The 27,599-nt window shown below is 33.1% G+C and overlaps 2 protein-coding genes and 2 pseudogenes across 4 annotated transcripts; 2 read left to right on the top strand and 2 right to left on the bottom strand.

Moving 5' to 3' along the window:
* Positions 1-6,609: 6,609 nt before the first annotated feature.
* LOC123228193 (bZIP transcription factor 11-like) lies at positions 6,610-7,793 on the bottom strand. Its single transcript, XM_044653488.1, has one exon. It carries the CDS (start codon positions 7,289-7,291, stop codon positions 6,803-6,805), a length of 489 nt encoding a protein of 162 aa, XP_044509423.1. The 5' UTR covers positions 7,292-7,793; the 3' UTR covers positions 6,610-6,802.
* A 4,206-nt stretch (positions 7,794-11,999) lies between these two features.
* On the top strand, positions 12,000-18,611 carry LOC123227313 (phosphatidylinositol/phosphatidylcholine transfer protein SFH8-like). Of its 3 annotated transcripts, XM_044652060.1 has the most exons (15): positions 12,000-12,275; positions 12,398-12,540; positions 13,279-13,582; positions 13,943-14,042; positions 14,121-14,387; positions 14,495-14,572; positions 15,350-15,451; positions 15,580-15,629; positions 15,774-15,873; positions 15,988-16,086; positions 16,188-16,304; positions 16,631-16,763; positions 17,263-17,663; positions 18,149-18,223; positions 18,324-18,611. In XM_044652060.1, the coding sequence occupies exons 2-15, from the start codon at positions 12,507-12,509 to the stop codon at positions 18,342-18,344; spliced, it is 1,881 nt and encodes a 626-aa protein (XP_044507995.1). In that variant the 5' UTR covers positions 12,000-12,275; positions 12,398-12,506; the 3' UTR covers positions 18,345-18,611. The 3 variants fall into 3 exon arrangements, with proteins under 3 accessions (XP_044507995.1, XP_044507996.1, XP_044507994.1); XM_044652061.1 differs by lacking the exon at positions 12,000-12,275 and having other exon boundaries at positions 12,292-12,540; positions 16,191-16,304; XM_044652059.1 differs by lacking the exon at positions 12,000-12,275 and having other exon boundaries at positions 12,292-12,540.
* Positions 18,612-18,625: 14 nt separating this feature from the next.
* Positions 18,626-22,167, bottom strand: LOC123227800 (annotated as a pseudogene).
* A 90-nt stretch (positions 22,168-22,257) lies between these two features.
* Positions 22,258-26,366, top strand: LOC123227314 (annotated as a pseudogene).
* The last annotated feature ends 1,233 nt before the right edge of the window (positions 26,367-27,599 follow it).

Below are 27,599 nucleotides of genomic sequence, written 5' to 3'. Positions count from 1 at the left end.
ACCGAAATCAAAACTAGGGCAAGATATGATGATCTACTTTAATGATTTTTTTTTCAAATTTTTTGTAAAGAAGACGATGTTTATGTCTTTTATTGTTTTTTTTTTAACAGGGTTGAGTTTTCCGTTACTATAATATAAGAATTCGATGGGTGCGAAAGTGGTTTTGCTAAAACTTGGGTGGGAAATTGAATTTACTCCTAGAAAAATAAACAACTTATGTAATTTTAAAGTCAAATGTATTAAGCACTTAATCTTACATATCTATGCTAAGTAAAGATAATGTACTTTGGATGGCTCAAAATTAAAGATGAGATTATATTTGGTTGCTTTGAATCCTATACTTTGATGCCATAAAAAATATTTTATTTCTCTAAATCAATGTTTGATTGAGATAAACAATAATAATTTTAGTCAAAATTTAAAAAAATATGTATGATTCTTGAATGCATCTTAATGGGTGACAATATACTATTATATATTTATAATAAAATTTGGTAGAATATTTAGCATTAATTAATTTAATAATATGCCTTCTTTCTTTAGTAATGATGCTTAATAAATTAATACATGTGATTAACAACTAGTAGAAGGCATCACTCTTTTTCTCAACTCAATCATGCTTAATATTTAATTAATTTATTACCACTTAACCTCAATCTTCTTTCAATTAACAATTTATTAATAAATTAATTAATATAAACCCTTTAATTATTTCTTGCTTTTTATTTTTATATTTTTAAAACTAGAGACCTGCCCATATTTATTAGATGGATAAACTCGGGTTATAGTAACCAAACTCATAACCACTGCAGTAGAGAAGTCAAAGTTTTATAAATGTGACAGAGATTCGAACGTAAACTTCACCTTGGAAGTTCTAATGTTCCAACAACTCTTTATTAACACAATCTATCTTTTATGGGCCACAAACTTATTATAATAATAAATAATTGTTATTCTTTTTAAAAAAGCTTTATTCATATATTTATTTAAAGATTCTATAAAATTAATGAAATTTTTTTATTAGAAAACACAAAAAAGTACTTTCGAAAAGCATTTTCAAGCGGTTTATTTTCTATCATTTAATTAAAAAAATTGACAATATGAATTAAAACATAAAAAATGAAATCACTTAAAAATCAAAATTATGGACATTTATTGTTTCTCTTGTGAAATCAAGTGAGGTAATTAACAATAGAAAATTGGGTGGCCTTCATGCTTAAATAATGTTCATATGGGTGCAAATCAGTTGAATCGAATCGAGTCAAAAAAATGTTTAACTCGAGTTAAACTCATTTGCTTTAAGGGGAAACTTAAACTAGTAATATATTTGCTCGTACTCAAAAAATGAATAGATGACTCAAGTTTAACTAGAAAAATTAAATTAAACCAATTAATTTTTTAACTATTATAATCAAATCTTTTAATTTATATATTTATCAATTATTATTCTATATTTAAAGTGAAAAAAACAAAATTTTAAACGTGTAAATTTAATATTTGAAACTATTAAAAATTTATTAATATTTTACTCGAATTGAATTGTAAGTTCACAACCCACCAAATGAATTAGTATCAAATTCAAGCTTAAACTCAATTTGAGTAAAATCAAACTGAACCACAAGTTGCTTACAAGTAAAACTAGATTCGAATCGAGTTTCTTCAAGTTTAAGCTCAAATCTGAGAGTCTAATATTTTCGAATTTAAACTTTAGGAGTGGTTAACTCATAAAGTTTGCAAGCTTGAAAATTTTGAAATAAATCAATTAAAATAATATCGTTTTAACAAGTCTATATTAAAACAATGATATTTTAGTGGTGAGCTGAGCTAAATTCTTCTTAAACAAGCTTGAGTTTAATTTAGTTTGAATTTGTGAATAATTTGACTAGTTTACACCCCTAAATGTGTTTATTATTGGAGGTTTGTTTAAATAATCTTTTACCAGTCATGCAATAATAATGATAAAAAAAAAAAAGATTACAGGATATATCTCATGATCTCATCATCCCTGCCCTGTCTCTCTTTTAGAAGATGGCTTACCTTTTATTTTTTTCTATTATTTAAAGTACTACATTTATGTTCTCTTTTCCTTTTGGACTCATCCCACTAAATAATGTACATAATTAAGATTATTAGAAATCAAACCCAACCCTATACCTAAATTCCCCCACCGACTTTGTTTTTATTATATAGTCTTGTATTATTATTTTCTTCTCTTTAATTTATTCTTCTATAAAGCAACATTGAGTGGCCTAGGCTGGCTAGCCATGCGATTGATGGGCTCATTCCAACCATCATTCACTGTTGTACACATGTTACACAGGGCTTGACTTAAAATCTTTCATTTAGAAAATTATTTGGGTGATGAAGATAAATATAAATTAAGAATAAGGTTGTATATAAAGAATAATTTATTTCTAGAAGTTTAAGGTATATTATAATATTGGCACGATAATATTAATGTATGTTAGAGATGATAATTTTGGATTAAATTTAGGGGTCTTGAACCTTTCTGACTCTAATGAATAGGAGATTTTTCGATAAAAACGAGGGGAGGAAAACAATCCTCGCAATCAAGGACGAAGATACATATATCTACTCCTAGCCCTGTCCCATCCCCATCCTAGTCTTTTTGTGTTAATATATTTACTTAAAATATTAATATATTTTATAGTTTTAGATTATTTAAGTTTTTTAAGTTTATTTAGTTTTGTTGTGCATATTAAAGTGGTTAATATATGATATTTGTGACATTTGAAATAGTGAGTTAGTTTTAATATTAATTATTTTTATTATTTAATATATTTATGTTGTGTTTAAAGGATTTGAGAAATGAGATTTTTTTTCACGAGGACAAAGAGGGGATTTTATTTCTCAAGGAGGGGATTGAAAATAATTGTCATTCTCGTAACGAAGACGTGGATTGATATCCCTTGTAGGGGTTAAGGACAAGGACGAGGATTGAGATCCCCTTCTGCGTCCGCCCCCCCCTGTTGTTATTTCTAATATATGCTATATTTTGGTATTGCCTAATATATGATATGCTATTATATGTCAAGCATATATATGATAATAGAAATATTGGCAAATTTTACTAGAGTAATATTATGTGTATTTATTTTGAATACATATTTATGTGGCAAATTTTTTTCCCATGTTTTATCAACCCACCCGACAGAAATTCATTATTTATAAATATGGTAAGTAATTTTCCATGTCCATTAATAAGAGGAGTGCAGGTTACTCAAAGGAGAAACTTTATCTTTAAAGTAAAAACTATACCATACATTAACTCAAAGGGGAGGGGTCAAGGAGGTCACTGACTTCCCTTAAATTTTAAAATTATTTAAATGAGCTTGGACTATTTTAACATTATTTCATCTTTAAATCTCCATATGTCATTGTTATTCTCTTTAACCTCCATATATTTTATTGTTATTCTAATTTTGACCCTTCTACATTTCATTTCTTATTCCAGCTTTGGTTAAAACAGTAATTAATCAAAAGAATCCCATAAATATGCATAATGGTTACTAATTAAGTACTAAACCTAGTTTAAATTGCTAAGTTATTTAATTTTTAAAGGATATGTAATGTAACCTACCAATTGTTATCATGGGTGGTCCATCTTGGAAAACTATACACATATATATATATATATATATACAATTAATAAGGTTATTCAATCTTAAATTGTCTTCCTTTGTATTTATGTGCATTTCCGTGTCAAAGAGAAAGAGAGGAAAATTTGTTCAACTCAATTATAATATTGGGAATATTTATTTAAGCATCCCACATGTTGAAATAAAAATTATTTGGTGTAACACTTTATTATGTAACACCCACTTTAGATTATAAATCTACACCTTTTTGTACCTCAAAATTTTGATTCTTTTTTTCTTTTGTACTTTTTGATAATGACAAAATTTTATATATTTTAATAATTATGCTACACCATGTACAAATAAAAAAGTGACACATCAATGTCACATAACTTAAAATTAGAAAAATTCCCTAAATATTATTAGGAGGGTGAATCACATTGGCCCACCCAAGGTTTAGCCTTAAAACACTTTTCTACCTCTAGTTAACGTAAATAATTTTTTTATCCAAAAATAAAGCACAAATAACAACTTTTTATCCAAAATTAATCTCTGTAAATAAAATAATAATACTAGAAGTAAATCGTATAATATGGGTGTCTTTGCAATATAATTATAATTTTTAAAAATATTATAAGTCTTTATGAAAATTGATAGGGGTTATTGAAAATTTTTAAAAAGTTTAAGGGTCTTTTAAAAATTTTTAACATATCATTTTGCCCCTTGATAGTTAAAAAAAAATAGTTATACCTCTAAAAAATTAAATAAAATGTAACAATATTTTTAAAATTTTAAATTATCATATTTAAAATGTTTAAGTCTAATAAAAATTTGTGATTTTTTATTTTTAAATTGAATATATATTAAAATTATTATTTTATCCTTATATCATTAGTTTTTTAAACAAACTTTGAGTTTATTTTAGACCAAGCCTGGGTGAAAAAATGTCATTTATTATTATTATTATTATTATTAAAGGTTATATTAGTAATTTTGAACTTTGAAGAGGGTATTATGGTCACTGAAAATAATAAACTAAGTTAAGGTGATTACGGAACTATGATTGTGATTATGACATGCATAAACTTGACATTTCTTGGTCCCTTGAAATGTTTTCTCTTTAATGAAATTACAAAAAGAAAAGTTGAAAGTGAATCTTCAATTATTTGTTTTGTTGTCTTTTTTAGATATTCAAATTGCAAAAGTTATCGGAATCTTAAGAAAACCATAGCCTCCATTTCTCTATGGTTGGAGCCCAATTGCTATGTCCCCCTTGGCTTCTTTCTCTTCTCCTGAAAAATAAAGTGATGGTGCCTCTCTTTTTACATTTTTAGGCAAAGTGAAAATTTTCTATTGAGTCTTCATTTTCCTCTTCAAATTCAATTATAATCTTGAATGTATCCCCCCAACTTTTTGATTCCATATTTGCAGAAATTATCAGGGGTATTTGGTTTTAGTGATAAAGAATTATTTTATTAATTTATTTTTTAATAATAAACGTTATTTTATTTGATTTGTCAGATAATAACAAAATTTCATTAATTTCTATTACTAATAATGATATGATAAGTTATATATTAAGTAATTTAATTATAACCTTCTACTTAAATATTAAAATATTATTACGATAATTTTAATTTTATTATAATTATAATTTTATTTATTAATTTTTAAGAACAAAAATACTCTTATTTTTAATAAATATAACAAGTAATATAAAAATTATTTTAGAATAAATATACCTAAAAATATTTAAATAAAATAATATCTTAATATATATTATTTGATTACATTTAATTTTATCAAATATAATAATAATTTATATTTTTTAAGTTATCCATCATTGTGGTAATTTTTTATTTTTTTGTAATAAAAATTATTTAAACCAAACGCGCCCTAAATATTAAATACAGATGAAATTTCTAATTACAAAAAAACTTATCTTTCATTCCTGGAAAAGGGTTTAAAATTTGTATGTTATAAAAGAAAAAAAAAAGAAAAAAAAGAAAAGAAACCAATGGAGCCAGCCTATATTATAGCATCCAAACATAGTTCTTATGATAAAATTAATAACAGCACATGTTGGGGTTGCAAAAATTAACAACCAAAATCATCACTTTTTCTGAGGCACCATGTGGTTTGAGAGTTCTTGCACAGAAAACAATGCCTCCCTGCACATGGGATTTATTCCTCAGCAACAGGGGGCACTCACTCTCACACTACCACCATTTTTATACCTTTCTAAGTAATTTTTGCTTTTTATTCCAACACTCTTGTAGCTTTAACTTTTCATCAGTTTCTTTCTTTTTTCACTTTTCTATTTTGTTTTGGTTCCCATTTTAGAGGATTGCTGTTATTTTCTTCTTTATTGCTTTATTTTACTTTTCATTCTACAATTTTGAGTTTCATGAAGATGAGATGAAGAAATTGGTATTATGGATCTTGCTGTGGAATTCCTGAATTTTGAATGAGAGACATTTGAAAGACATATACAGCTTGGACACGACATATTGTGTTTAATTTCTATATAATAAACTCAATTTGAATAAACATAAAATGAATTTGAGTCAAACAAACTCGAGCTTGAGTTTGATCTTAAGAACCAAATATTTTTTAACTTAAATTCAAACTTTAAAGTATGTTCACGAGCTTAAAAGAATTTGATACGAATCAATTAAAATAATATTAAATAGAGTTCAAAGTTTGGTTTGGCTCAACTCAACACATAAATTAAACTCGGGCTCAACTCTCTTCAAATGAAACAAACCTTAAGCCAAACCGAACTTAAATTGGTTTAAACTCAAGTTCCATTCCAGTTTGTCAACCTCAGCAGCTGAAATAATGTATAGTTTTTCTAGAAGAAGACTTGAGCATCTTCTTTTATACATTATCTAAATTTCTTCACTATTGAATTCAACTGTATATTATGCAGATTTTGTCAAAATATATGCCTGATACTTTGGTATCACATAAAATTAATTCGTGAATCAAACAAAAAGAAAACAGAAAGTGTGCAATATTACAAATATTATTTTTATAGAAACTAGAGACCAACTACATTAAGCAGGTCTTGAATTCCATGGAAGAAAATCCCATTTACAGACCAAGAACCAGCTATAAAAACTTAAACTTCATTAATTATTCCTTAATCACTACTTAATTATCTCTCTCTAATCATCTTCATGCAGAGATTTTAACTGATCTTAGCACTGAAACATGTCAGCAGAAGCCATGATGGGTTGATTCAGATTTGAAAAATTTATAGGATTCATGAAATTATCAGTCACAGGAGACTCAGTGATGAAGCTTGAAGCTCCTCCATACATGGCAGTGGTGTTGTTTGCAGAGGTGGTGCTCAAGAAGGTGATGATTTCATCCAAATACTGCAATCTGTGGCTGAGCTCATCAAGCTGAGCTCTCAGCACCAAATTTTCAGCCTCGATGTTGAGGAAATGTTGAGTGGAGATGTTGATGTTTGTGAGGATCTGATGATTCTCCTTCCTCAGATGCGCCGCCTGCGCCATTAAATCATCCAAATGCTTCTGTTTTCTCAGCCTTGACCGCCTTGCTGACTCCCTGTTTGAAATCATTCTCTTCCTCTTCCTCTGATCCATCAACGCCCTCAAGTCCTCCTCGGAACCCGAGCTCTGCAACACTGAACCTCCTGAAGATGCCCCGCTTGAGGAACCCATAAAAATCTGATCTTTCTTCACAAGAGATAACTAAGAGAGAGATCTTAGCAGGACCCAGATAGTTCAAAAGACAAACACAGTAGAAATTACTTAAACTGACGATGAAAATTGAAAAAAAAATATATATGTTATGCAGATGATGAAATTATTATAGATTATAGACTAGCTAACACAGACTGGATTAAAAATCATGAAACGTAATACAACCAGTAGAGGAAAACAACTGAGAAAGATTGAACGAGCTGGGTCCTGCGTCTGAATGTGGAAGAATTTATCATACACTCAGAAAAGAGAAGTTCACTCAGAATTCGAGACATGAATCTCAAACATCAACAACAATAAATTGAACATTAGTTCAGAAAAAAAAAATCCACTACTTCCAACGCTTATGTTTCAGATAGATTGAAGAAGAAGAAGAAGAATATGAAATAATGGAAGATGCTGAGAGACTAGTGAGAAAGAAAAGGAAAAGTAGAAGGGGGAGAAGAAAGACTGGGGAGAGGAATTTTTATAGGTAAAGAGGAAGAACAAGTTAATACAAATATAATTAATTAATAAATAAAAGTGGGGTTTGGGTTTGGGTTTGGAAATTGGAATCTCTGCTGAGTGAAAAAAGTTGTTGGGAGGAAAGTGATGGAGACATGTGAGGAGAGGAGAGAGAAGTGTCCACAACTGTCAGATCCAGCTGGGAACCAACAATCTCTGATTGTATTATCATCAACGGTTGATATTGTTCCTTATTATTCTTCTTGTCTGATATTATCTCAACCTCTGGATTCGAATTCTACGGTTACGGTTTTTTCTTTTGAATTTTCATAATAAAATATTTCGGTACCGAACGTTGAGAACGACGTGACATGATAATATACGATCTCATATTTGTATTTTTACTGCAAGAGAACGATGTCGTTTGATGGTCAACACTGAAACCACCCCGTTTGCATTAACTGTTGGCTCACAAAGCAGCAGCAGCCACAAATAGACATTGAGATGGTAATTCAGCCTATGCCCCTCTTCCAACGTGAAAAGAATTTGTTGATCAAAATTCTTGTAATTAGGAACAAACGAAAACGTAAATATATATTCTAATCTATCCCTTTCTTAGTTCATTCTCTTTTCAATTCATCTCTTCCGTAAATTTCTTGATTCATGATCTCTTTATCAAAAACGGGATAGGGACAGAAAAAGATTTCTCTGCCATCACAAAATCAGAGATTAAGATATTTGATCTTTGTTTCACTGGTTGTCATCCCTAAATGGATCTCGATTATTGACAGTCATGATTTTGAAGTGGTAGTACAGTTTTTGAAGTCCAGCGATGAAATCCTGACACGGGTTATCTGGAAATTTGCAAATCTAGGTGTTATTATTGAATACAACCTTGGGTTCTGAGCTGACCTTCTTCTTTGTTCACCAAACGACAGTGGATTTTGTGCCTTTGAGCAATATGGGATGAGATGAGATTCCCTTTTCCTGCAAATGTAATGAAAGTTGCAGCCAGTGGGAAGCTAAAACTTCTGGAATTTTGCAGCCAAAAGGTAATGGTATAACTGGCAAGTTTTGTGAGTTTCTGTGCATGGCGAAAAGCTTAAACAAAGGGAAGAGAATATTGTTTAGTATTTTTATTAATTTTGTTTTAATATTAATAATAAAAATTAATTAGTTTTTATAAGTTTAACATGTTTAATGGAAAATATGAAAACACTTTATTTTAAGATTACAAAAAGAATTTCTTAATGGGAGATTTTTTAGTGATATCATCCGTATTTTTTTTAGATATACAAATAAATATACATATAAATATATATACGTATATATATATTTATATGTTTTTGCATATGTATGTATATTATTGCAAATGCTTTGAATTTCAACTTCAACCTGCAAACTTACCTTCACGATGAAGAAATCGATTCATATGAATATGAGCTCAAGGACCCAATTTAGAAAAAATAAAATAAGATAAAATCTATGAGAATTTTGATACAAATTAAGTATAGTCATTTTCAGATTTTTATCAATCCTTTCAAGTGAAATGGTATATATTCCTAATATGATGCCATCGATTCATAAGGATATGTCAAGTTCATGGTCATGTGGATTTATTCTATTGTCTTATTTTTAGGTTTGTCTCTATAAATCTTATTGTCAAATAAATAAATGTTTCATCTTTTTTTTTTTTAAATTGTTTCGTCTCATAAAGCAGTATCTTGTCATTAGATGTAAATAAAATATCATCTACATTTAAAAGAATGAAAAACAAATTTTATTCATACTTATTTTTGACTTACGCATTAATCTATGAAGTTAAAATTAGATTTGAGTTGAGTTTATTTGAGTTTGATTCGAATCAGCTTAGTTCAAATTTGAGAGTTCAATATTTTGGAGTTCGAATTCAAGTTTTCTAGGTGTTTGACTCATAAAACTTCAAGCTTAAAAAATTTGATATAAATAAACTAAAATGACATTGTTTTGATCCATATATATTAAAACGACATCATTTTAGTAGTAAATTGAGTTTAAAGTTCGAACACTTTTGAAACGAACTCAAGTTTAGCTCCATTGAAGCGAGGTTGAGTTCGGTTTAGTTTAAATCTAATTTTATATGAAGATTTTATGAAATTGAATGGAAAAATGATGTCTTAATTTTTTTCAAAATAAGGTTGAATAATAATTATAATAATAATTTCATATTTGATGTTATAATTAAACGAATTTTTTTATCAATAAGAAATAAGAAGTAAATAAATAAATAAATAAACAATTTCCTCCTTTTTAGATAAGGCAAAAAGTTGGGCCAAATCCCTGCTATATGATCTAGCCCAGAATAAACTAACCCAAACACGGATATAAAGGGATGTATTGGTTTTCTTTTAAATATGCATAATGCCTACAAATATGTACTAAAATCAATCTATAATTTTAGGCTATTCGTGGATTTAAATAAGTTTACGAACAAATGTGATATGTCGAAGCTGAGTTTAAGTTAAAGAATAATTGTCTTTAGAATTCAAGAGTGAAAGGTTATTTGATCGAAAATTCTATATAAGAAACTATTTGACCAAATTCGATATTCATTTTTTGTTATTATTAGCTTAAAAAAAAAAAAAACCCTAATTGCTATATTTCATCACAATTCAGACAAGATATGAGATTAATGCCATCACTTGGGTAAGGATATGCCAAAGCTTTTGTTCATTGAGTGGATATTGGATTTTACAACATAAATGTCATCATTTTTGCTATCCAATTTCTCACCATCGTCACGTATGTCACAATATTTTAAATGTCATATCACATAAAAATTTAATAGCACGAAAAATGTGTAGATATCATCATAATAAATTCAAGAATGTCCATAGTTTTTATAAAAATTGAAGATTTAAAAAAAAATTACACGGGAGCTGTATGCAGGTGGCAACCCGCAAGGTACAGCGCGTATGGGCTCTTGGGCGCTGCTCTCAGGGGCTCAAATTGGGCTCTTGGGTGCAAGTAACTTGGGCTCAAAGGTCCAGGTCGCTAGGCAAATTTTTGTGCCCCCTGGCCCCGAGTTTGCGCCTGGTCACATGGGCATGGGCATGGGCACAAGCACCCGGGACTTCCTTGCCTACTTTGTCCAATGCAAGGCCCACCTCATCCCTGATTATAGTTCCTGCCCACCAATATAAAAACCCTCTCAGCAGCATCAATCAGATAAATGCAGCGCCCCCGAGAGTAGCGTGATTAGCCAAAATTGTGGAATTCCCTTACAAAACCCACAAGTGGGTAAAGGTTTGAGATTTGCTAGCATCAAAACAAAATAAAACTTTTAAATTATCCGATTCAATAATTATGTGAAATTAATCATTAGACCTAAAATTTTATTTGTTCAGTGTGGTCGATTAAACTCTAATATAGGACGGATCAACTTAAGTGAGATTCGTAACTATAAAATTAAAAAAATCAGATAAAGCAGTAACAATGCTTTTGACTGGATATGTGACTGATTTTTTGTAAAGCAATCTTCAATACGCTTCTCAGCTTGTTCACAGCAAGTGTTGTTAAAGCTTCCTGTTCACCAAACTAACCTGAGTGAAAACGTTATTGTTGTTAAAATCTTTTCCATCTCTTTAAGAAAGCATATCCAATTTAGTTTTATCCTCCTTGAAGAGATGGAGAAGAAGATAAAAATAAAAAACAAGGAGAAACGGGTCTAAAGAGAGAGACAAGGAGTAAAAATAGAGCACATCCTTGACCTGTATTGAAGGCGAAAACTTGAACTTTTGAGTTTTGACAGTATGATTATTGGCTAATCACTTTGGTTATGATTACTTTGACTCATTAAGCAACTAATTGAGCATGGTTGAGACGTTTTGACTCTGCCAATTTCGTGTTTTTGACTTCTTCCGAAATGATTTGAAAGTGTAACGGATGAAATAATCCACATTTATTGCGTTTAGGTACCATTTCCTTTTCTTCTTGGCAAAAGTCCCCCATTTCAATATCATCAATACAAAACCGATACGTTTCTGAGCGTGTCAAATGATTTTTCCTTTTTTGTTAATTTCTATTAGGAAAAAAAAAATACCTATTATGTGATTGTTAAAGTTATGATTAATTTAAATTAAATTTAATATATATTATAATTAATATATAATTTTAAATTAATAATAAAATATCACTACTCACAGAACTTCTTCAGTACAACACCCCTGTTAAACGCCCCGTGGCATTCCTCTAATCCCCGATTCACCCGTTCCGCCTTTTACTCCTGTAAAGACTCTCTTTATTTTCTCTCTCTACCTCGCTTTCGAGCTCCTCTCTCCATTTGCCGTCTTTTGAGGGGAAATTTAATTATATAATTTATTTGTATTATATAACTATCACCTAAATTATAATTTTCTTTTTATTTTCTAAATACTTTCCGTTACGGTCTGTGCATTTATGACCGTTTGATCTCCCTCCTGATTCGCGTTATAAAGTTGAAATGTCACCAAATATTTGGGTACATTTTTTAAAATTATTTATTATTTATTCTCCATTTTCGTATTTTCTATTTAACGCAATTTCAATGGCATTTGGGGTTTGTTGATCGAGTTTTGACAAGACTTTGGGGTTTTGATGCAGTGTTTGATTGTGCATTGATGTGTTTAATTGATTGAGTGATTAGTTTTCCGATTGATTGCTTACTGAAGCGAATTATCTGGTCCTTGGCGTCCTTGAGCGCCGCCAAGAGATGTCAGGTCCACTAGATCGGTTTGCCAGGCCTTGTGAGTATCAGCTCTTCAATTTTCATCACTTTCTTTGAGTAGTTTCTGATTTTAATTCCTTTTTCTGCTTAATTTTATTTCTAGGGTTTCCCTGTGCAAATTTTTTAATCAATAAAAATTGCTTTTTGTTGCGGCTTTTAGAGAAAGAACTGGCTTCATTAAATCAGGATAGCAGCTATAGTTAGTGAATTATGTTTTATCGTTTCAATTGATTCTTAAGTGAAGATATAGGTAATCAAGAAAAAATAGTTTTTAAATGAAAATTTTGTGATATAGTGGTAACTTTGAAGTTTCAGGGCTTTTGTAAATTCACGTACTATTGGCATTCCCTTTTTTAATCTCTTTTTTTTTTTTTTTCTGAAAATAATATAATTAAACTACAAATAGCAAAGGGGGAGGAGGTATTTCTATTGATATTATTTTGTATCAATTGTTTAGAATGTACAGATATAATGACTTAAGTTTTGTGTTCTTTATTAGTTTGTGATAACTCTTTACTTGGTCAGTGGGTCAACAATAGGCACAAATCCTTTCTGAAAGTTAAATTATATCAACTTTTATCTATCTATGGAACTTGTGACCATTTCTCATTAGTTCTAAAACAAAACAATGAAGGTAACTTTTGGTCATTTGAGACATGGTATTAAACAGTCCTTTTTTTTGTTTTTTTTCCAATTTTGATATTTTTAAGATTACACATTTCAATCTGATTATATGTTACTGTCTTATCCATGGCAGGCTTTGAGGGTTTTTCCGGTAGTGATGAGAGGAGGGAAAGGAAATCGGATTTTGAAAACTCTGAGGATGAAAGGAGGTCGAGGATTGGATCTTTGAAGAAGAAGGCCTTAAATGCTTCCTCTAAATTCAGGCATTCTCTAAAGAAAAAGAGCAGTAGAAGGAAAAGTGATGGGCGGGTGAGCTCTGTTTCAATTGAGGATGTGCGTGATGTTGAAGAGCTACAGGCTGTTGATGCATTTCGACAATCCTTAATTCTGGACGAGTTGCTTCCTGAAAGACATGATGATTATCATATGATGTTAAGGTGCTAATACATAATGTTTGTGCATGCTATTATATTTGATTTCATTGTCTTACCTGCTCATGTTATTTTAAGCTCATGGATAAGTAAAAATTTATATTAGCATGTGTTATGCTTGCTAAATTACAATTTTATATATGATAACTTTATCTTTGTTCATATGATCATATTAAGCATTGTAAATGCACATACATTTTAGCTAGGATACATGAAGGACCATTATTCTCATGATTATATTCTTGTTACATGCTTCTTAACACTAGCATGATTATGTTCCTGGATTTTTTTGCTGTCAATAGTTTGATAACTTTTATGATGAAGTTTACTCCTGTCTCAATGTTTATAACCTTTGATTGGTTATAGGTTCTTAAAAGCAAGGAAGTTTGATATCGAGAAAGCAAAGCACATGTGGGCTGATATGCTTCAATGGAGAAGGGAATTTGGTACTGATACTATTATGGAGGTAACCACAATTAATAGTATGCTGGAAACAAAAGTGTTGAATTACTTTTTTTCTTATACTTTTCACTGTTATAATCAGGATTTTGAGTTTAAAGAAAGAAATGAAGTTTTGAAGTATTACCCTCATGGAAATCATGGTGTGGATAAAGAGGGAAGGCCTGTGTACATTGAAAGACTGGGAAAAGTTGATCCTAACAAACTTATGCAAGTTACTAATATGGATCGGTATGTGAAGTATCATGTTCAAGAGTTTGAAAAATCCTTTGCGGTAAAGTTTCCAGCTTGTACCATTGCTGCAAAGAGGCATATTGACTCTCATACAACAATTTTAGATGTGCAGGGAGTGGTATGTTTCTCTAATCCATTGATTATTGTATAATTTGAGTATAATAATGTGCAATAAAATAATGTAAACATTTGTATATTGATTTTCTTTGGTTTTCAATTATATAGGGCTTGAAGAATTTCACAAAGTCAGCACGGGATCTCATGATGCGACTTCAAAAGATTGACAGTGATAATTATCCGGAGGTATACAATCTTAATTTTCTTAGTCAATGTAACTTGTGTTTTAGAGGTTGAAATCATAGTTGTCAAAGGTGCACCTCAGACATGCATAGGTGAAGCTTTACCCAAGGTGATGGCCACATGCCTTGAGTATGGTCAAGGTGATCGCCTTTAGTGATTTTTTGGTGCCTTTGGAGAAGCTTTAGGCATTGAAAAAGCGCACCTTATTATCACCTAGGCTATCTGCGACTAGATATGAGGATTACTGGCAATTTATGGGCAGTTTACGACATAGTTTCAGACTTTCCGGCAGGTTTCAGGCAATTTTCGAGCAGATATGAGGGTTGTTGGTAATGTCTAAGGTCTCTATTGAGGTTTAAGGTCTTTAAAGAGATCACTAGCAAGTTCTGAGGTTGACGGTGAGTTTTAAAGTCGCCGATAGGTTATTGGCAAGTTCTAACACTGGTGAAGAAGTTGCTAGAGAGGTTAGTTTAAGATCATCAAATAAGTCGCTAGTCATTGATCCCTTATAGATAGTCGCTAGAGAGGTTTAGACACGATAACCAATTGTTGGTTTGATCTAAAACTACTGATGAAGTTGCTGGTTAACTTTTTACTATCAATGTAGTAACAAATTATTTTAAATATAGTGAAAATTGGAAAAATTTTACAGGAATTTTTTAATCACCTTGGGTAATAAAGCAATACTTACGCCTGGCCTTTTTCGCCTTTGACAACTATGATTGAAATTTTTTTTGATGTCTATCTTTAAATTCTTTGTTTTCTATCAATTCGATGCAGACACTTTACCAAATGTTTATCATCAATGCGGGTCCTGGATTTAGGCTGGTATGGAATACAGTGAAATCTTTTCTAGATCCGAAAACAACTTCCAAGATTCATGTATGTCATGATGCTTTTTTTCCCCTCTATATTCAAAGACTATTTGTTACTTTGTATGCCAGGATAAGATGTTATATCTTGTAAACATCATCAATTTATACTTCTCTTGTTTGTTCTGACTAATGTAGGTTCTTGGAAACAAGTATCAGAACAAATTGCTTGAGATAATTGATGCCAGGTAAACGATATTTAATACATGTTTAGCGTCTATTCCTAAACTGATAAATTCTTGTAATTCAATTTTACTTACCTCGTAATATTTTAATAGCTTTTTTGTGTTGAAATCTCATGTTTGATGGGATTGTTCTTGCTATTTGTATAGTGAATTGCCAGAATTTCTGGGCGGCAGCTGTACTTGTGCTGATCAGGGAGGTTGCCTTCGATCTGATAAGGGGCCATGGAAAAACCCAGAAATAGTGAAGGTAATTTATGGACCTTATTATTTGATATGTGATGTAAATGCTGTTAAATACTTTATGATTTTATAACTCATTGTTCTGATTTAAGAATGTTGGTTGTGTGTGCATTTGTTATAGATGGTCCTTAATGGAGTAGCACGGTGTGGCAGGCAGGTTGTGAAAATTTTAAACAGCGAGGGGAAATTTCTTGCTTATGCTAAGCCAAATTACCCAATGGTATGACAAATTTTTAGTGATTATCTGCTATAGGGCATTGCCATAATTATTTCTGCTCTTAGTTAGATTATAACATAAATTCTTTATGTACAATTTTGAAGCAGTTAAAGGGTAGTGATACATCCACTGCTGAGTCAGGATCTGAAGCAGAAGACATTGCTTCCCCAAAGGCAATAAAGAGTTATTCACACCTTCGATTGACTCCTGTTCATGAAGAAGTAGGTTTTTGAAAATGTCTTGTGTGAATATGGTTTCGATCCTAATTTTTTAAATTTAAAATTGAGATCTTTCTTGCCTAGGTAGCATTATCTCTTGCTGTATATTAATTGAGATTAGGCAGGACTCTTTTTTAAACATTTCTATGTCATGTATTGGTGAAATGACAATGCTTATTATGTACAGACCATCTTTCTAGTGATAATAAATAATATGTAAGATGACTTAAAGTCAAGGATAGTACAAGGAAATTATTAAGTTCTATCCTAGTAATAAATGTTTGCATCAAGTTTATTTTCTAGTTCTGTTATCTCTTGTGGAATTGCAGGCTAAGGTAGCTGGGAAACCAGGCTATGTTGGTAGCTTTGCTGGGTATGATGAATATGTTCCAATGGTTGACAAAGCTGTTGATGCTTCTTGGAAGAAGCAAGCATCTCTGCAGATGCCCTCTGCTTCCAAAGGTTAGCAAGGCTGCTATATCTTACTAACTACAAATGTGCATCTTTCTGTAGTCTCTTTACATATTTGTGCTTACATTTGAAAACCTCCTAGGGTTTCGCATAATTACAACTGGTGCATTTGTACTATGCTATTTTCTCAAACCAAACCCTCCCCCCTCTCCTTTTCCCCACCCTTCTCTTTGGGTCTAGCATGACTACAGTGTGTATGGTTACTCTCACTAATAACTCAAAACCATTATATGGTCATAACTTGCTTCTGTTACATATTTATAATAATCAGATTTCCTACGGTAGAACAATCCTGTGTATCATAAAACTAAAAAACGCTATATGATGGCTTCAACATTTATTGGGGAGACTTACCCTATTGTGTACAATGTTTACAGTGATCTATATAATCATATGACTAGGATAAAATGTTGCATCTTACTTTGTATTTGTTTAATCTGGTTCTTGACATTATGTACTCAAGAACATGATATTTAATTTTTTGATGCAGGAACTCTCTCCCAACCTGTCACTTCAAAGGCACCAGAAGGAATCCGTGCTCGGATTTTGGTTGCTCTCATGGCATTCTGCATGATGCTCTTAACTTTCTTCCATTCAGTGGCCTCCCATGTAACAAAAAGGCTTCCTGATGCATCAACTGATAATGGTCTAAATATTCCTGAACCTTCTGTTGATGTGACTGAAAAGGAGTTTCAGCCACTATCAGCAGGTCCAACTTTTGCTGAGGTAGATCTCATATCCTCTGTAATGAAAAGATTGGGTGAGCTTGAAGAGAAAGTTGAAACCCTCCAATCAAAACCATCTGAGATGCCATATGAGAAAGAGGAATTGCTGAATGCTGCAGTTTGTCGTGTAGATGCTCTTGAAGCAGAGCTGATTGCTACTAAGAAGGTAAGAGGGCAGTAGACTGTTTAAAAAATGAAGCATTTATCAAAATTTCTTTGAAAGCTTCTTGGCTACAAGTTACACTGATAAACCTCTCTTAGAATTCACTATTGACCTTACTGTCTTTATGACTGAATGCCCTTTAGCCCAGTTTTATTTAACTGGTAAAGAAAGGGAAACTTTTTGAAACTATAGAAAAAGGAAAATTAGCCTTGTCCCGGGAACTCACCCTTAAAAAAGAATTAGAGAATAGAACAACCTTTGAATCAGATTCTCATAGACAGCTAAGCTTTCACCTTTGAGTCTTTATTCTTCTGTCATGCATCTAATCATCCTGATTCTTCCGTTATCCAGTGGCACTGCATATTTAATTGAGGTTTTTTTTTTTATTGGTGTGTTTTTATTCATGGTCCATTCAAAAATTAATCTCTTTTCACGCACAACCATTCATAGATTATTATGTTGATTCTTTTATGATTTTTTATATGCAGGCACTTCATGAAGCTTTAATGAGACAAGAAGAATTGCTTGCGTACATAGACCGTCAAGAAGAAGCTAAGTTCAGGGTAGGTTGATTGATAGACTGTTCTCGTATAATTATAAAGAAGAAATAAGTTTTATTTCATTCATAGTTTGTGGTTCTGATCTTTCCCATCTGTATATCAGAAAAAGAAGTTATGCTGGTAAGATGGTTTGTCAATGAGGAGGCTACACAGACTGCTTGGTTGTATCTCAGTCATGACATACGAGTGTTCAATACCAAGCCAACCATGTTGATCGTCCCAGCATATTCTACTTTGAATAGTGTGATTCCATGTAGACTTCATTTTTTTCCAGAATTATGTTTCGAAACTATGCTTTGTGTTGTTCATTCCTTTTTAACTCTACAACCTGTTGTGACACTCCAAATGAGCACAATTAATGAGCTTTCGTCTATAAGAAGCTTTTTGTGTATCTGTTTCATGCTGTGAATTTTAACTTGATGACACTGTTAATTGTTATTAAACACAAACCATTGCCTTCCCCCTGAGCTACCGTCCTTAATTTTTCAACATATACACGAATGGCAAACTGTTTCCACTGACTGCAATTGAACTGATTGACAGACAAAACAAACATGGTCAGACAGAGAGATGGTATTCTTGCGGCTGAAAATTCACCATCATGGCCACCATTATCAGCAGCTTTAGCTTAAGCTAATCTTCAGAAAATCAGAGCTTTCAACAAAGCCACCTCACCAGCGAAACAGACTCTGCATTTAGAATCCAAAAAACAGACGTGAAAATTCTTTTTATGCTTCTCAATTATGCTTAATCTCAAATTATTTTAGCATTAAAGATATGCCTGACTTAACTTCTTTTTCTTTTTCTTGTCAAGGTGCTTCACGAGCTCTTGTTGTCGAACAAGAGAATCCTCAAGCACCTGCACAAGAAAATGATTGAATACATGAATAATGATCACCAAACTATTATCTCTGTTTTTGCCTCTTAATTTTCAAAACTGGGCAATATTCCTTGTAACTTCTTGGTGGCTGCTAGCTCTTGCGCTCGGGTGTTTATCTGGTTTACTGCAGCATTTAACATCTCTTCTTTCTTGTGGCATGGTGGAAGGCTTCATGGTGAGAATATTCACCCTCTCCTCTAGGTCAGCCATGCGCTTCATCGTCAACATGTATTCTGTACCTGAAATGGAGGGCGGTGGCAACTCGTGGACATGATGGCCTTTTATCATCGTGTCAATGCAGTACTCTTTGCCACTATAGAGGGTCACTTCTTTGATTTTCCTTGGCATGTTTCGCATCAAGCGAACCATGGTGACTATGCCCATAACCACGGCAATCAGCCCACCAAGGAAATGGTTGCTTACTCCCACGGGATTCTCGCATCCACCTTTCACTGTAAAACAATCTATTGCCAGGTATAACATTTACAGGCTTGAAGCATATCTTAAGATCAATATTAACATGTAAATGTGTACCTCTGGGAATGGAGAAGTGATTACCTTGACTTGGTTGAGCCAAGAAGCATCAACACTCTTGCCAACAACTGGAACTCCTTCATCAAACTGATAGACATCAGTGAACTTCTTGTTCATGGAAGACTGCAAGATATAAAAAGAACATGGATTATTACAGTAATTCTGCAAGGCAACCTCAAGGAAACCATTGGGTAAATGGAGACAGAAGTTTCAAAAGACTTTATTGGAACAATTTCCTGGTTGAAAGAATCCCATCTCTTAAATTGGTCAAGTTCATATTAGAAAGTTAAGGCCATGAAGTCATCAACCAGTAAGAATTGCAATGAAACTTATTCAAAGAATTGAGTACCTTTACGTCTGCGAGATGATCTTCTCCTCAATGTTCGACAAAGCGCTCCTTGTGCATATTGCTTCACCATTTTGAACTATCTGCTCATTAAAACAACAAACGCTGTGATTCTATGTTATCTTATTATACTATATCATGCCATCTATCCACTACAATTAATTACCTTGATCATATCTGGATCATTTCATGGACCCCTATTGGATTGCATACATCCACCTTTGTCAGCACAAGTGCCACCCAGAAACTCTGGCAGCTCACTGGCATCAACTATTTCAGACAACTTGGACTGGTATTTGTTTCCCAGAACCTATCAGATGAAGCATCAATTTGGTTAGCTACATTACTACATTTGATGAATGGGGCACTAGTTTACTAAATGTAAGCCAAATTCTCACATGGATTCTTGCAGCAGTCTTTGGATCAAGGAATGATTTAACAGTGTTCCATAAGAGCCTGAACCCGGAACCAGCATTGATGATGAGCATCCGGTTCAATGTCTGCATTTGAAAAACCATCAATAAGCATTGTTGACTGCTAAGGAATCAACTTAAGTTGATGAATACCTCAGGATAATTGTCGCCATCAATCTTCTAAAGACACTGAATAAGTTCTCTTGCAGATTTGTTGAAGCTTTTAAGTCCTTGAGGCACTATTCAAGCTGATGTGAATGAAACCAATCTCTTGAAAAGAAGCTTCACATATATGCTTGAAGAAATTTAGACATACCACTCCTTGCACATCCAGAATAGTTGTGCTCTGATCAGTGTGTTTCTTTGCAGCAATCGAACATAATGATCAATTTCCTTACATGATACTTCACATAATGATCCATTGCCGTCACTTGCATCAGCTTTGTCGAATAGACTTGACCCAAGCTTTCAGCGTAAACAGGGCGCCCATCCTTGTTAACTCCATGTGCTCTTGTGGGTAATACTTCAAAACTTGATCAATTTCCTTAAAATCAAAGTCCTCCATGATTGTGTCAGCACCAAATTCCTTTCTCCACGGCAGCTTTGTTTGCTCAATGTCAAATTTCCTAGCCCCTACAAATCTGCATCAATAAACAGTAAGTGGGATTCAGTTACATTTAATGAGTTGAGGATGAACAAGGAAATGGAAGTAACCTTAGCATCATGTGCTGATCATCATGTTTGGAAGGAAGTAGTTCTTCCAAGATAAGTGCCTGGCGAAATGCATCAACAGCCTGCATTTCCTCAGCACCAACATCATCTTCAATGGTAACAGACAGAACTTTGCTGTTTTTGCAGCCCCTCTTTGTCAACGAACGCCTAAACTTTGTAAAGGCGCTAATTGCCGCTTTCTTCAAAGACCCAAGTCGAGTCTTCCTCTCATCCTCGGAGAATTCATTTTCAGCGTTTTCATGAGCTTAAAATACAAACATGAATCAAGAAAAGGAGGCTTGAAATGGGATTGAATTGTTGCATAGTGAAAATGTAGAATGCTTACCTGCTTTGATGGTCGGCCAAGAGGTCCAAAGATGGCATACTTGAATCGTTAAAAATGGCAGCAAGATCAAAATTTTCGAGATGTCAAACTGGTCATGCAAATCGAAAGAGCATACGTATAAATCAAAAGGGCGGTAATAAAAGAAGAAAATGAACGTGGAAGTGAAGAATAAATATCACGTATAGAGGAAAAAGAGGGGGGGGGGGGGGGGGGGGGGGGTGGTGGTGTGTGTGTGGTGGGGGTGTGATATATAAATATGAGCGAGTCAAGTTCAGTAATGGGAGCATCTAAAAGACAGTTAGGGAGATGAACAGCCAAGCGGGTTTTGACAGATTTAGAGAATGAAACGACATAGATAAGGATTTTGTTAGTGTAATTTGTTTCATAAAAATTATTATGTTGAGAGGGTGCAATGTGCTTGATCTTTTGTAAATTTCTGTGGTTGAGACAGTGATTTGCGAGGGAGATTTGCCCACATGCAAGTCACTCCTTCCGTATTCTCAACTGTTACATTCAACTCTCACCTAACTTCTCTTTTTTCTTCTTCTTCTACCTCAATCCATCTTTTAAGTAAATCTCCAATTCTCCATTATGATGTTAGTATTTTAAAAAATCAAAACAAATGTAATGACAATGTAATTGAGTGATTATAGATTAACGAAACACTCATCGTAAACCATCACCATAAAGAAATTGAGATTCATTATAAACATACATAATTTATTATCTGTATAATTTATGCATAAATAAAACTATGCATATATATATATATATTAGCGGAATGCGGATGCATGGTATTGCTAATAATTTATTGTGCCAAGTAATCAAATTAGCAAGAAAAGCCTTTCCAACACATGAAGTCAAAGTGCTGTTCTTCAGCAATGGCCGCCACTCAGCTTTTCTCCCACTCACCTTCATTTTCCAAATCTCTAACCCAAAACCAGTTTCCTACATTCCCCATTTTGCCCCTCAAATCCACTTTCATTCGTCGAACAACCCTTCACTCTCAAAGCAGTCCTGTCTGGGAACCCCACGGAAACCCTCACTCAAACGAACGCATTTGAGCACTGTTTCACTAAGAAAGCTGATGGCTTTCTCTACTGTGAAGATGTTAAAGTTCAAGATGTTATGGAAGCCATCGAAAAAAGACCTTTTTATTTGCACAGTAAGCCTCAGATCACTAGAAATGTTGAGGCTTATAAAGAAGCTCTTAGTGGGTTGAACTCTATTATCGGTTATGCCATTAAGGCTAACAATAATTATAAGATTTTAGAGCATTTGAGAAAGTTGGGATGTGGAGCTGTTCTTGTCAGTGGGAATGAACTGAGGCTTGCTCTTCGAGCTGGGTTTGATCCCACCAAGTAATGCTACCTTCTTATCTATATTGAAGGATTTTTTTTTTTTAATTTTATGTTTTGATTGTGGGTCTGCTTTGTTTGTTTTGTTGTTAATGTGATGATGTATGGATAGGTGCATCTTTAATGGGAATGGGAAACTCTTGGAAGATTTGGTGTTGGCTGCACAAGAGGGTGTTTTTGTTAACGTTGACAGTGAGTTTGACTTAGAGAATATTGTAGCAGCTTCGAGAATTGCTGGCAAGAAGGTCAATGTGTTGCCCCGGATCAATCCTGATATCGATCCTCAGGTTTGTGGCTGACTTGGTGTTGAACAAATGAATGTTCTGATGTAATACATGCTTACAATGTGTGAACTTGTAGAAAGGGAACATCAGTATAAACTCAATTTATTACTTAAAAGTCTTCCTGGTTCAGTGATTTTAGTGTCCTGTTAAGTTAGACAAGTGGTTTGGGATGTTTGGTATTCAATGCAACATCAGGGAAATTAACATAATTGAGTTTGAGGATATATGAAGACGTTCTGAGTTTTGAGCCAATGGTATATGAAAGAGGCTTTGCTGCTATGTGACCCGATTCAAATTGACTGATGAAATTGAGTATGATTTAATATACTTGCTGTGTAATCCATTTACCCGAATTTTATTATGTGTGGGTATTATGTTTTGTAGGTTCATCCTTATGTTGCCACTGGAAACAAGAACTCTAAATTTGGTATTAGGAATGAAAAGTTGCAGTGGTTTTTGGATGCTGTGAAGGCACATCCAAATGATTTGAATCTTGTGGGGGCTCATTGTCATCTTTGTTCAACTATCACTAAGCTCTGTTCCTATATCTTGCTTGTATTGTCACTTCACGGTACATTTTCACAATATTGAATTTTTTGTGAGCGATGTACTATATTTCATACGATCGTATCGGTGATACTTCCACACTCCTGCGTTTTTGGAATAAGCCCATTGCTTGTAACTCATTTAAGTATGGTTTGGAACATGTATACCTGAGCAGATTACAGAAATCTTCAAATGCCAAGTTTGTTTATTAATTATTGATTTTCTGGATAAACAAGCTGGACTTACTATTTTAAAGGAAGAATCTAGAAATTTCTTTGTGGAGGATTACCAACTTCTAATACCCAGATTTGATGACAGTGTCATGAATGAAATAATGGAACTTCAGGTGTTCTATACTAACAATCGTTGTAATTTTAAGTGACTGGTTTAAGTGTCAGAAAACACTGGCACTTAATTATCTGGTTTGCTGTTGAGTGATTGACCAAATTAAATTTCTGTGAGTTGGAGCATTCTAAATTTCTATAATGCACTCTTTCTGTTTTGATTTCGGGAGAGGGTGTTTGTTTCTGTTGTAAATATGTTTTATTGTTTACCTTGATCAGTATGATTAATGACATAGGCAAGATCCTTTTTTGATGATTTCAGGTGGACATATTCAGGGATGCTGCAGTTCTTATGGTTAATTATATTGATGAAATACGGGTCCAAGGGTTTGAAGTTGATTACTTGAACATTGGAGGGGGCTTAGGAATCGATTATTATCACACTGGTGCAGTCCTTCCCAAACCTAGAGATCTCATTAACACCATGGGTATCATTTTTGTGGAACTTTCATGTTATCTTACCTCTGATAGCTCATTCATTTTTGAAGTACTATCAAACCAAGGCAATGAAGAGCTCCTGCTACCATCACAGTATGGAGTATACAGTGTTTTCTGATAGCTTCTTAGAAAGTTATCGATATGGTGTGCTGACTTTATATCCTAAAGATGACACATCTGAGCTTTGGCGCATAAGATATTAATCAGCATTCTGTAAATCGGTATTATGCCTAACAACTTATATATTTTGTGATTTGTAGCATTAGAATGAATTTAAGATTTGAAAGAAAAATATTTTCTTTTACTGTGATCAACATCATCTCATGGCCTTCTTAGAAGCATAATTATGAATTTACAATGCTAATTCTTATCAATATAAGGAATGACATTTCATCTTCTTCTTGGTGGTTGGTATAGATAAGGGAGCCAGTGATATCAAGAAATCTGAATCTGATCATTGAACCAGGGAGGTCACTTATCGCGAATACTTGCTGCTTGGTTAACCGAGTCACTGGGGTCAAAACTAATGGAACAAAAAATTTTATCATAATTGATGGAAGCATGGCTGAACTTATCCGTCCTAGTCTCTATGATGCTTATCATGTATCCAAGTTTTACTGTTCAGATTAGTGATCAATATTTGGTTCCTTTGTTTATTGACATTTTTCTTTGTTTGTTAGATTGATAAATTGTCATCTGTTTTCAATGTCTTTCTTTTGAGGCAGGTTTGCTCTCTGTATGTGTAAAAAAATAAAATGATAAGTCAAATGTACTTGATATGAAAGGGCACTCAGTTGAGCCTTAAGAGTCAGTCAAGGTTTTAGTGAACTATGCTTCAATTTTTACAATTTTTTCTATTGAACGCCTTCTCCTGCTCATAGCTAGTCATTTTTGGCAGAATATCATCCAGTTTTAGTGTGATAGACTGTTAGGTCCCATCATAAAGGTTATTTAGGAAATGACATTGTGGCGATTTAATAATTATTTCCAAGATTAGGAAATAAGGGAGATTTAATAGATATATACAAGATTAGGAAATAGGGGTAATTTTATAAATATTTACAATCCTTTTGTAATCGTTTTGTACTGCTTTTATACCTCTTATGTCTGACGGATTACAATTTACTCGGTCATATGTGGATTGCAATTGACTCAGTCATATTTGGTTGCAGCACATAGAGTTGGTTTCCCCTGCACCACAAGATGCTGAAACTTGCGAGTTTGATGTGGTGGGTCCTGTCTGTGAATCTACAGATTTCTTGGGGAAGGAGAGGGAGCTTCCAACCCCATCCCAGGTAAAGTTCTTGCCTTTTCATAATTGATCAATAATTTTTTCGCATTTCCTAATCAAGAGTTTTGCTTTGTAGGGAACTGGTCTGGTTGTTCACGATGCAGGTGCCTGCTGCATGAGCATGGCATCAACTTACAATCTCAAGATGCGCCCTCCTGAGTACTGGGTATGGAGCCTAAAAATCTGTCACAATTCTCTTTCCAACAACTGCTCTGTTACATTTCTATTATCTGTTTCGATTGTTGTCTTTGCATGTTATGTTCAGAATTCCTTGTAAATTTTATAACCATGGAAAATGACAGCAGATTGTAGTGCCTTAGAATTTCTGTGACAAAAATAAGTTCTGAGAAATTTGAATTTATACTTTCAGGTTGAAGAAGATGGATCAGTATCCAAAATTCGGCATGGCGAAACTTTTGATGACCACATGCAATGCTTTGAAGATCTTTGATTTAGAAATCAGCCATAGTGAAGCTCAAAATTGATATTACATATTCATTCCTTGGGATTGAATACGCCTATGGGAGTTTCATTGTAACCAAGTTCAATTAGCTGCCAAGTTTTTACCTATAACTTTGTATTGACTAGAACAAGAAAATAAAATAAAAAAAGGAAATCAGTTCAATAAATCAAATTTCAACCTCGATATCTCTCAGCTGTGCAGTTTTCATTCAGTAATTAACCAATTTGAGTTGTTAGAATGAATTCAATTTTTTAGTATATTCTCAGTGTATTTGCAATGGATCACTGTGATCAATGGGCTGCTTGATTTGCCTTACAAACAATATGGCCCTTATGGTTGGAACCAAACAAAAATGCAGTATTTGTTTAGTTTCAAGTTCTAGGAATTTCATTATCAGATGTCAAGTTATGAGAAGCTGCAAGTGGGTTTTTCAAAGCATCTTTGATAATTGATATTCTGCAGTAGTGATGGCCTACCAAATGCCTAAGTGACTAAGTAACCTTATCTGATTACGATCCTTCCTTTTGATTTTGTTCTATTATATTTTTCATTAAGGCTTGAATTCTGCATTCAGTTGTTGACCAAAAAGTTGCAGCTGCCACATGTATCAAAATCCCTTCATCTGCTAAATTGTTTCTTTCAAGCCAATATGATAACTGTAGGCTTTTCTCATGAAATGGGATAATGTAGACTATTATGCATAATCTTTAATTTATATTAATTAACAAAAGTGGTATTGCATGCACACAGATTGGCAGCATGACACTGTAGTCACCAGACAAAACAATACCATATTTACTCATATTTTACTGGAGAATCCTTCATGTATACCAGAATCCTGTTCCTGGAAACTTAGAGATAAGAATCTAAAACACTACAGCCTGTTAAATATTCTCTGAAGACCCCCCAAAGAGTAGATTAAGTGGTAAAGGGATGGGATTTCCTAATGTTGAAGTGGGTTGATTCAAACTTGGTCTTCATAATCACATATGATATGCCCTGTATCTTCGACATTCTTACATGGTTCGATATTTTCACTGGTCATAATCTTTGAGTGGTTTGGCCTGGTAAATGACCACCACAAGTGGCCATCAACATAAAAAAATCTTGATGGGACACCACCACATACTTTATATTTAGCAGAAAAAATGAAGAGAAAAGAAGCCGCTACTCAAGCTAGATCTAGCTTAAGTCAGTGTGAAAACTTGGATCCACATTACTCTGTATACCAGTTGCTTTCTCAGCAATTATGATTCAGTTCACATGTCAATATGCAAGAATCAAAATTTAATAAATACAGAAAGGACCCTACATCTGTAACCCAGACTACAAGCACCCATTAGAAAAAGGGGGCATCTGGGGTCAATTGATAATAAAAGAATATGCTAAATAAACTTCATTTTATCAATTTATTAAGGCCATAAT

The sequence above is a fragment of the Mangifera indica genome, chromosome 10 (genome assembly GCF_011075055.1).
Source record: "Mangifera indica cultivar Alphonso chromosome 10, CATAS_Mindica_2.1, whole genome shotgun sequence".
NCBI classification, from domain to species: Eukaryota; Viridiplantae; Streptophyta; class Magnoliopsida; order Sapindales; family Anacardiaceae; genus Mangifera; species Mangifera indica.
This window is presented reverse-complemented; position numbering and strand designations above follow the sequence as displayed.

What these genes read in the sequence shown, in the direction of transcription:
- LOC123227313 (XM_044652060.1), top strand. Translation starts at nt 12,507, where the DNA reads ATGTCAGGTCCACTAGATCGGTTTGCCAGGCCTT. An exon ending in AAACAACTTCCAAGATTCAT is followed by an intron (nt 15,452 to 15,579) that starts GTATGTCATGAT and finishes TGACTAATGTAG; the next exon opens with GTTCTTGGAAACAAGTATCA. An exon ending in CTAAGCCAAATTACCCAATG is followed by an intron (nt 16,087 to 16,187) that starts GTATGACAAATT and finishes ACAATTTTGAAG; the next exon opens with CAGTTAAAGGGTAGTGATAC.
- LOC123228193 (XM_044653488.1), bottom strand. Translation starts at nt 7,291, where the DNA reads ATGGGTTCCTCAAGCGGGGCATCTTCAGGAGGTTCAGTGTTGCAGAGC.